The sequence below is a fragment of the Bombyx mori genome, chromosome 15, assembly GCF_030269925.1.
Source record: "Bombyx mori chromosome 15, ASM3026992v2".
Lineage (NCBI taxonomy): Eukaryota > Metazoa > Arthropoda > Insecta > Lepidoptera > Bombycidae > Bombyx > Bombyx mori.
Window position 1 is genome coordinate 14,139,878 of NC_085121.1, and position 10,963 is coordinate 14,150,840.

A 10,963-nucleotide genomic window follows, 5' to 3' on the forward strand; every position below is an offset into this window, starting at 1 on the left:
TGTTCATTTCTGGGAGGCATAACTCAACCTTGTGCAGACAACTTTATTTGTTTAGGCATTTATCCTGCAGAAAGAATCCACAAGTAATTCATCTGATAAAGTTGCGCATTTGGATGGTAGAGTTTTCGTGTTGAATCTTATAAAATAATATAAAAAGATGTGTTGTGTCGTGGGACACCGGATAGGAACGAAGTTCCTTATTATAAAAATATTAATTTTAAGTTCTATTCGAGGTATAAAGAAAATAATTATTCGGGTATACATTTTTTATTATGATCTTTTTATTGATAACAATTAAAAAAAAACTACAAAGTTATCATCTTTATTCTATTCACAATGACTTACAAAAATATATAATAATAATAATATACAAAGAAACAGCTATTTACATGAATAATAATAATAACCGTCATCACGTAGACTATACATTAGACACTGTATAGCCATCATACTAAGACTATACATAAATAATAAAAATCTTACGTTACGGTCCTTTTTTCCCGGTTAGGGTACCCATAAAGAACTTCGTTTCAAAAATGTGGTTTAAAAATTAAAAGAATCCCCTAAGCGTTTTCTTTGTTGCCAATATTAGTTTAAATACCTACCCAAATTTTTTTGTTCCTTGTGATCCTGACCAATAAATGAGGCTAATAGAACAAAGCATTATCATCTGTCCTTGATATGTGAGAAAATTTTCAAATTAATTAAATGTCTTGAAGCTGGTGAAAAATTTGTTTGTTAGTGTCGCTGTTGGCAGATAATAATATTGTCCACCGGATCAAGAGTGACGACCTCCATTAATGGACATCAGCAAAGTCAGGGGCACAGCCAAGTTGCTGACTACAAGAAACCTGAAAGATTCCATAATATGAATAGAATCATACAGAAGGATTTAATTCAAATCAGCCAATACATTACGTGATGGTAGGCATAAGCATACCCAACATAGCACAAAGCGTTCTATATTTCATTTTCTTATAGTTAGTAATACTTTGCTAATAAATCGTTCGAACAAGGCCTACCGGTTAACTCCGTACACCGCATGCACACAGGCCGCGGAAGGGAGCCATATAATATGGTTCTCGTCGCCCTCCAGCCTACCCCCGAGGGTAAGCAAATATTTAACATCCGAACGGTCTGTAGCCTTTCCGGAATCGCAGTCGAAACCCCACACAAGAAAGGCACACCTAGCCAGTGCCATAACTGCCAATTATACGGGCATTCTTCCCGTAACTGTCACGCGCGCCCCCGATGCGTCAAGTGCTTAGGCGATCACGCCACGGCCCTATGCACTCGCGATCAAAAAACCGCGACGGAACCGCCTAGCTGCGTCCTGTGTCGAACACAGGGTCACCCCGCAAATTACCGCGGATGCCCCCGAGCCCCGAAAATAAATCGCCGCGTCGCCCGCCAAAACCGCCTCCGAGCTCCCGGCCCAGACATCAAAGCCTCGGCACCCTCTGTGTCGCAGGCTAAGTCAGCGTTCGTTCCGGCGCCGGTGCCCAGTGTCTCGGCCTGGGCGAAACCGCTGCCGTACATGAACACGGCTACAACTCCCTCCTCCGCGATTCGTCCCGCCCCCGCGACTCGTCCCTCTCCCGCGACTTGCCCTCCGACCGCGTCCGACAATCTCGCTTTAGCGATCGACTTTTTTCAGTCGATCAACTTTGAGCGCGTTAACGCTTTGGGCGACGCCATTCGCGCTGCCTCCACTGCACAACACTTTATCGCCGTTGTGCAAGAATACGCCGACGTATACGCGTCATTAAATACGTACGTCCTCCCCTCACTCCGCCGGTAATCAATGGCGTATATAAGTAGAATAAAGCCCCTATCCGTAACGATAGGATTTTTTAACGCTTATGGTCTCGCAAATCAACGTGATCAGGTTTCTGACTTTTTGCGTGACCATCAAATTGATATCTTTTTAGTGCAGGAGACCCTACTTAAGCCCGCGCGCCGTGACCCTAAAATCGCGAACTATAACATGGTCAGGAACGACAGGCTCTCTGCTCGTGGTGGTGGTACCGTCATTTACTATAGAAGAGCCCTGCATTGCGTCCCGCTCGATCCTCCCGCGCTCGCTAATATCGAAGTATCAGTGTGCCGAATCTCACTGACGGGACACGCGCCGATCGTTATCGCGTCCGTTTATCTTCCACCGGATAAGATCGTTCTAAGCAGTGATATCGAGGCGCTGCTCGGCATGGGGAGCTCTGTCATTCTGGCGGGCGACCTAAATTGTAAACACATCAGGTGGAACTCACACACCACAACCCCGAATGGCAGGCGGCTTGATGCGTTAGTCGATGATCTCGCCTTCGATATCGTCGCTCCGCTAACCCCGACTCACTACCCGCTAAATATCGCGCATCGCCCGGATATACTCGACATAGCGTTATTAAAAAACGTAACTCTGCGCTTACACTCGATCGAAGTAGTTTCAGAGTTAGATTCAGACCACCGTCCCGTCGTTATGAAGCTCGGTCGCGCTCCCGATTCCGTTCCCGTCACGAGGACTGTGGTTGATTGGCACACGCTGGGCATCAGCCTGGCTGAATCTGATCCACCATCGCTCCCGTTTAACCCGGACTCTACCCCGTCTCCTCAGGATACCGCTGAAGCCATAGACATCTTAACGTCACACATCACCTCGACATTAGATAGATCATCGAAACAAGTTGTAGCGGAGGACTTCCTTCACCGCTTCAAATTGTCCGACGATATTAGGGAACTCCTTAGAGCTAAGAACGCTTCGATACGCGCCTACGACAGGTATCCTACCGCGGAAAATCGTATTCGAATGCGTGCCCTACAACGCGACGTAAAGTCTCGCATCGCCGAAGTCCGAGATGCCAGATGGTCTGATTTCTTAGAAGGACTCGCGCCCTCCCAAAGGTCTTACTACCGCTTAGCTCGTACTCTCAAATCGGATACGGTAGTAACTATGCCCCCCCTCGTAGGCCCCTCAGGCCGACTCACGGCGTTCGATGATGACGAAAAAGCGGAGCTGCTGGCCGATACATTGCAAACCCAGTGTACGCCCAGCACTCAATCCGTGGACCCTGTCCATGTAGAATTAGTAGACAGTGAGGTAGAACGCAGAGCCTCCTTGCCACCCTCGGATGCGTTACCACCCGTCACCCCGATGGAAGTTAAAGACTTGATCAAAGACCTACGTCCTCGCAAGGCTCCCGGTTCCGACGGTATATCCAACCGCGTTATTAAACTTCTACCCGTCCAACTCATCGTGATGTTGGCATCTATTTTCAATGCCGCTATGGCGAACTGCATCTTTCCCGCGGTGTGGAAAGAAGCGGACGTTATCGGCATACATAAACCCGGTAAACCAAAAAATCATCCGACGAGCTACCGCCCGATCAGCCTCCTCATGTCTCTAGGCAAACTGTATGAGCGTCTGCTCTACAAACGCCTCAGAGACTTCGTCTCATCCAAGGGCATTCTCATCGATGAACAATTCGGATTCCGTACAAATCACTCATGCGTTCAACAGGTGCACCGCCTCACGGAGCACATTCTTGTGGGGCTTAATCGACCAAAAGCGTTATACACGGGAGCTCTCTTCTTCGACGTCGCAAAAGCGTTCGACAAAGTCTGGCACAACGGTTTGATTTTCAAACTATTCAATATGGGTGTGCCGGATAGTCTCGTGCTCATCATACGGGACTTCTTGTCGAACCGCTCTTTTCGATATCGAGTCGAGGGAACCCGCTCCTCCCCACGACCTCTTACAGCTGGAGTCCCGCAAGGCTCTGTCCTCTCACCCCTCCTATTTAGCTTATTCGTTAACGATATTCCCCGGTCGCCGCCGACCCATTTAGCTTTATTCGCCGACGACACGACTGTTTACTATTCCAGTAGAAACAAGTCCCTAATCGCGAAGAAGCTTCAGAGCGCAGCCCTAGCCCTAGGACAGTGGTTCCGAAAATGGCGCATAGACATCAACCCAGCGAAAAGTACTGCGGTGCTATTTCAGAGGGGAAGCTCCACACGGATTTCCTCCCGTATTAGGAGGAGGAATCTCACACCCCCGATTACTCTCTTTAGTCAATCCATACCCTGGGCCAGGAAGGTCAAGTACCTGGGCGTTACCCTGGATGCATCGATGACATTCCGCCCGCATATAAAATCAGTTCGTGACCGTGCCGCGTTTATTCTCGGTAGACTCTACCCCATGATCTGTAAGCGGAGTAAAATGTCCCTTCGGAACAAGGTGACACTTTACAAAACTTGCATAAGGCCCGTCATGACTTACGGGAGTGTGGTGTTCGCTCATGCGGCCCGCACACACATAGACACCCTTCAATCTCTACAATCCCGCTTTTGCAGGTTAGCCGTCGGAGCTCCGTGGTTCGTGAGGAACGTTGACCTACACGACGACCTGGGCCTCGAATCTATACAGAAATACATGAAGTCAGCGTCGGAACGGTACTTCGATAAGGCTATGCGTCATGATAATCGCCTTATCGTAGCCGCCGCTGACTACTCCCCGAATCCTAATCATGCAGGAGCCAGTCACCGTCGACGCCCCAGACACGTCCTTACAGATCCATCAGATCCAATAACCTTTGCACTAGACGCCTTCAGCTCTAGGAGCAGGCTTAGGGACCTCGGTAACCGTACTCGTCGAACTCGACAAAGAGTTCGCCGTGCAACCTAACCCATGAATCAGCTCGCTGAGTTTCTCGCCGGATCTTCTCAGCGGGTCGCGATTCCGATCCGGTAGTAGATTCATTCGCGAAGCAGCTACTCTTGAGTTGTTAGGTCTCCTTCGGAGGCGCTCGGGTAGCTGTTAGCAAATCCCACCCCTCCTGGCTGAGCCTTTGCTCGCCCACCTGTCCTGGTGAAACTGGAAAGGCCTCCGGGCCACCAGTAATCCTTCAATCATAAAAAAAAAAAAAAAAAAAATCGTAGAAAAATATGAAAAGAGTCCTTTTCTGTATGTCGAGTTGAGGCTGTGGAGACTAATAATAGCCCTGCGGAACAATTTATATTCAAAAGGCAACCGAAATAGTTCTTGAATGGTAAAAGTCAACTTTTGTGTCAACTCTTGTTCGAAACTCGAGTACTAAAACAAGGTAAGTGAGTAAACAATATTAAATGAACAAACAAGTTTGGAACTGCCAGACGTTAAGGATCAACCACCCCCAGGAAACGCTGGAAGCCATTCGCCAAAATCCTTGGGCAGTTTCGAAGCTACTTTGGAAGATTTGTGTGCAATTTCATCGGTTTGGTTTTCGGAAAATTAGAACTTACACGTTGGTATACAAACTTAGATATCTATGAAAGCAAAAAAAAAAGAAAAATATATTAATATAATGACAGTAAAATTAGTTTTAAAACTATTCAATTATTCATAAGATTATAGAACTTCGGTTTACAATTCTATGGCTGATCGTATAGTTTGCCTGCTATCCGGAACAGAAAAAACGATCTTAGTTTAGGACCATTGATTTACCCAAAATCTCATTTATTAGATCTTGCGGAAAAAAACAACATCTATAAAAGCAGAGCTAGATCGGAACTCAGATGTTAGGCACGAAAGTTGATTAACTCCCTTTCTGAAAGCTCCACGCTAGAGCATTCGAGCTTTTAACCAAACCACACGAGAGCCACTTTGCAAGAGGTTGGTAACCATTGGTCGGAGTGCATTTGCACTAATTAGCTCAAGACGGCGTCCTTAATGCGATCTGAAAGAGGAAAATGGCCCACAGTAATTACGATAACCCAATATTGCGTGATCTAATAGATAAGACTTATAAGGAAGGTAAGCGTATAATTAATAGGGATCAAATGTCCTTTTCAATATTGGATATCGTTATTGTCGAGTATATCGTATATGACAGGAATATTCTTATTGTATTAATGTGATAATGTATACAGTAATGTTAAAATTAGCTATATACCTACTTCTTTGGGAAAACCATGTTTTTTTTCACCTAATGTCGAGCCTCATTCGAGGTTCCCGCGTCTTTGGGAGCGTCCCGAATATGTGAGATTCGGTAGCCGAAGATGTTAAAGCCAGAGACCGTGGAGGCGTTCATCGAACGCCAACCGTCACGGTGCGGCAGTCCGTGAGGTCGTTATAGGCGGTGCCGTTGATTCTTCAGAATATTCTAATACAAATTGTTCAGAATACGTCCCTGCTGGACCAAAACTTAAATATATCGTCTATCGGTCGCTCTTCAACAATTTTGTTACCTGTTGTGCGCGGCATACCAAGGAGAAGTAAGTGCACCACATGGCCTTAGCCCCTCAGGTCGTCTCGTGAAGCAATTCTCTTGCTGGGGCCATTATAAGCAAGTTACCTTCGGTTGAGCCTGTGAGCTCACCTACGCGTCTGCGTGTAGCTGGTATAGCCCCTTAGCTATCAGTAGGTAGGAAAAGACGATGAGTAAGTATCTTGTCCAGCGTAGATAGATACTCTGTAAATTAGTCTACACTTAGTATAATAAATAGCGCAGAGTGCAAACAGATTGCAGTCTAATTAGCACAAAGTGAACGCTAACATAATTTCCGAGCAAGCTACTGACTAATGCTTGTACATTAATAAGAATATAAAGTGCAAAAGTAAAATAGGTCGGTAATTGAATATTTATTTTATGTAAGGACGCGATTGAAATTTAGTCTTTATTGAGATAATCATAAGAGCATTATATTGTAGGAGATTTAGATAAACTATTCTAGAAACTCTAATGAGAATAATCTGCGTTTCTATCGAAATGGATTATGGCATTCAGTTCGCGATTTGAGTACTTATGTATATGTTACAGAATGGGCCGATATCTTCATTATTTTTTAACAAAGTGGGCGTTTAAGAAGAGAAGAAGGGTCGTCGTACCCCCTTTCGGGGGCACGGAACGGGCCTCGGGGCAAACCCCACTGCCCGGAACGAAGCTCCCTGCCACACAGGGCAGGGGTGAAGTGTTTGCAAGACGGGATTAGGGGGGGCTGTTCGTATGCGCGTTCGGCGCACTCCACATCGACAAAAATATATACATAAACATAATACGATGGGCTTGATCTTAAGCGACGGATTGATGCCCGCGGAGGAGTCACCCCGGCGCCGGCTGCTGTCCTCTGCTTGTTTTTTTTTTCTTTTTTTTTTTTTTTTCTTACTGCTAACTAACTAACTAAAACTAAACTACTATACTAACTATTAACTAAACTATTTACATTATACAAAGCGGGACAACAGTCAGCACCGTGGGGCCCGCCACCGGCCCCATGCCGCGGCCCCACCTCTACAAGTCAGAGGGGGAGCCGCGGCACTAGTTTGGCGCTCACCCGCTAAGGGCTCCCCAGAAGGGGAAGACCGTCGCGGGGAGGGACCGACGTAAATCACTCCCCTTAAGGGGGAGTGGTCCACCCAAACGGGCGGTAGAAGTGGGTCCCCATAGGGGGGCACCCCAACAGTGTGGGGGGAGATGAAGAGTGTGGACAGCTCAGTCCCATGGGGGCACTCATTATGAGCACTCCCATATCACTCCGGTTAAGCCGACTATCTTACCATAGCCGGGGGTTCCAGTAGCTCCCTTGGTAGCGCCTGACCATCAGGTGGTCTGGCGTGCAAGGGAGCTTCAGATCAATCGCTTTCAGATGGGCCGGGAGTATACCTCTGGGCCCGCCGCTGGGCACAAGAGTCGTCGCCTGGTCGATCGCTCCCCTGATGGAGTCGACAAGGCGGACTGCCGCGTTGTCGACCCCCTCAGGGGTGTTGGGGTCCTGAATTACGGGAAGGTCGACTAGGAGTCTCTTAAAGAGCTCCCAGTCGACCTTCGGTCGTAGGGGCGAGGTCGCAACCCGGGTAAGCCCCATTCCCAGTGTGACCAGGATAGGGAAATGGGGGGTACCCAGGTCGTACAGTGCCTTGTCGATGTGAAGGCCAGCAAATCCAACTGATCATGCACCACGTCTCGCCTGACGAGCGCCGCAGTGCCCCTGAACGGCGTCCCGGCAGGACTCACCTCGTCACGTCGGTACATGAAGTAGTTTGGAATCCTGAACACATCCCGAGGACGTAGCTTGGTCTCGCCCAGGAGCACAACCTCACAGCTCAGTTCCTGGCTAGCCATTGAACTGCGCAATCATTCGGTAGAACCCCGACAGGAGAGCCCCGAAAGGGCTAGCTCCTGAGGCGATCTCGCGGGTAATTCCGGAGATCACCTCAGACAATTTCTCCCAGAGCGCGAGGAGCCATGCAGCAAAGCCGGCAGGTTGTGAGGCCTGCCGACCGCTGCGCTGCTCGCGCTGAGGGCGGGGGGGAAGAGGAGGCTGACTAGTGTAAGGTGGCGCGCTTTGATGGGCCTCGGATAATACCGGGCCTTCATTAGTCGAAGGTTGGTCGATGTGTGAGGCCTCAGTAGTAGACATTGCCTCAGCTTGGGTGGTTTGAAGGTCCGGCACAACTGGCTCGGTCGTAATGGGTGGGTTGTTAGTATTTGCCTCTTTTTCTTTCATTTTTCTTAATTTCCTGTTTAGCTTTTTCTTCCTATTTTTCTCCCTCTTTCTGTTGACTGTGGACGTGCTCTGGATGTTCTGAGTGAGAGGCGCTGGCTTGCTTACTGTTGTGGTAGTAGAGGAAGCTCGACCACGAGGAGTAGGGACAGGCTTGTTTGTTCGCCTCGGCGGGTTTGCCTGTGCCATCAGCGTGGCCGCTGACGGCATAGCCTCCACTACCGAGGCAGACGGAAGGGTACTAGGAGGGAGAGGGGCTGGGGTTTGGGAGGATTTCCCTTTCCCCTTCCCCTTCCCCTTGGGGATGGGTGCGGACACAGGAGCAGCTACTGGAGCTGGGACATTCCTGGGCCGAGGCACCGGTGGAACAGGAGGGGGGATGGTTACTCCCATCATCCTGGCCCTCTTGCGGTATACCACACACCGCCGATCGGTGGCGGCGTGGTCCTTCCCGCAATTAGCGCAGGATAATGGGCCATCCCTTGGCCTCGGGCAGTCCGCCACAATGTGCTCGCCGGCACATCGAACGCAGCGGACCGCACGGTGACAGTTCGTGGACGCGTGCCCGAAGGCCTGGCAGCGGTGACACTGCGCAGGCCCCCGGGTTGGACGCCATCCCTCGACCGTCACCCCCGGCAAGTATAACAGTTCGTTAACTGAATACAGCCGGGCGAGGTCACCCTTAGAGAGGTGGTCCAGAGCCACGAAAAATACGCAGCCCTGTCTCCCCCTCTTAGCCTGGATGCACCGGGCATATCGGGCAGGAAAGCCCAGCTCCTTGAGGGCGTTTGTTACTTCCGCCGCATCGGTGTCAGCAGGGAGACCCCGGACAGCCACCTTCGAGGGTATTTCCTCCGACAGCGCATAACAAAACCATTTAATGGCTTTGTCTGCGGCGGAGGCCCTCGAAAGGTAGTCCTGAATCACCCTATACTCCTCCGCCGATGACGGCAGGAAGCGGAAACCGGCGCCGTGGGGTCTGGCAGAAGGAGCCCTACCGAGGCGCTCCCTAATGGCCGCCATATGGCGAGACCAGTTCGAGAGAGCCTCCACCATGATAGGTGGATGACGGCGGAGCTCCTCCTGGGCCCGACCCCTCGGCCTCGGGGGTGGGGGAACTTGCGGTTGGGTAGGCTTGGGGCGTGTACCTACTGGGGGTTGTGATGCGGCTATGGTCGCGTAGGACGTAGAGGGGATGGGTTGTTGGGCTTTGGTGGACTCGAGGTCCATATATCTGGTAGAGTCCAGATTGCCCGCCGTGCCGCTTAGGGCGGGGGCACCTCGAGTCGAATCCACCGGGATAGGGGAAATGGTAGGGGAGGGGGATCGGGGAGGGGATCTAAGTAGGCGTGGGGCTACCCCTGTCCTGACGGGGGCCCTCGGTTTGGGAACAGGTTTGACTGCTGGGATGGGACTCCCAGTAGGGGATGAGGATCGTGATGAGTCTGGAGTGGAAGATTGGGAGGAGGAGGGGGAGGAGGACGTGGCCTCGCTATCCTCTCCTTCCGATTTAGAGGAGGGACCTAGTCGCGGTCGTTTGTCGTGGTCCTCCGATGAGCCTCGGTCGGACTCAGACCTGGCCTTCTTTCTCGGCCGAGGAGTCCCAGGGTGATCGGTCGACAAGGGAAGGGAACCTTCCCCCGGTCCGATCCCCTGGGAGACCCGGGCCGAGACCGAAGGTCCGGCCGAATCGTCCTTACCGGGGTCCATCGGGACCGGTCGGGTTCGTGGGATTGGGCGACGGGCGTATAGTTCGTCCATTGCTTGACGTCCCTTCCGGGACGGGCCGGGTGTGCTGACGATGGGGGGAGAAGCCCCACCAGACATGATTTGGCTATCCTAAGTCGGTCACGCGGACATCAAGAGCACTCTCACTAGCAAGTCAAACAAAACTGTCTAACAAGGTTCTTTACCGGTTGACAGGTAAACTATTGCTGACCCTATCAGTTACTGCCAAGTTATTAAAATAGAGAGAGAAGGAAAGGTGAATTTTAGAAAAGGTACTATATTACTATAGTATCTAATATCTATAGTTATCGGTAAGAGCTATGTTCAACTTAAATTAGCTAGAAAAATAATCAAAATAATCAAAATCAAAATCAAAATTAACAATTAACAACTGACAATAAGAAAAAGGAATTAGGAGAACAAAATTAGAATTAATATAATTAATAACTAAAAATTGAGTGTTTATATACGCTAACGAATAATCATGTACGGATAATGTTACAACACGACAACAAACTACAATACGGAGGCGGTTGCGGCCATCAGCGCCTACCACTGGTATTAATTAATAATTACTAACTAAATCATTAAAGAAAGTTAAGTTTAAATGAAAGAATTTATATTGATATCTAATGAATGACAATCACATAAAAATAATAAAATAAAATAAAAGATAAAAGATGAATTCAATACTATTTATATCCTTTAATAGTAGTAGTAAGGGTGCAACCAAGACGGCAAGGTCGCAGGGCCGGAT

General features: G+C 49.2%; 1 protein-coding gene across 1 annotated transcript; it reads right to left on the bottom strand.

The window, feature by feature from the left end:
* Positions 1-778: 778 nt before the first annotated feature.
* Positions 779-10,529, bottom strand: LOC134200266 (mucin-5AC-like). Its single transcript, XM_062672812.1, has 2 exons — positions 8,123-10,529; positions 779-851 (listed from the first exon to the last, which is right to left on the bottom strand). Exons 1-2 carry the CDS (start codon positions 10,303-10,305, stop codon positions 779-781), a joined length of 2,256 nt encoding a protein of 751 aa, XP_062528796.1. The 5' UTR covers positions 10,306-10,529.
* Between the last annotated feature and the right edge of the window lie 434 nt (positions 10,530-10,963).

Bases quoted from the DNA above. Each gene is read 5' to 3' on its own strand.
- LOC134200266 (XM_062672812.1), bottom strand. From the start codon at position 10,305: ATGTCTGGTGGGGCTTCTCCCCCCATCGTCAGCACACCCGGCCCGTCC. The intron at 852-8,122 runs GTTCTACCGAAT...GGAATCTTTCAG, and splicing joins TTCGGGGCTCTCCTGTCGGG to GTTTCTTGTAGTCAGCAACT.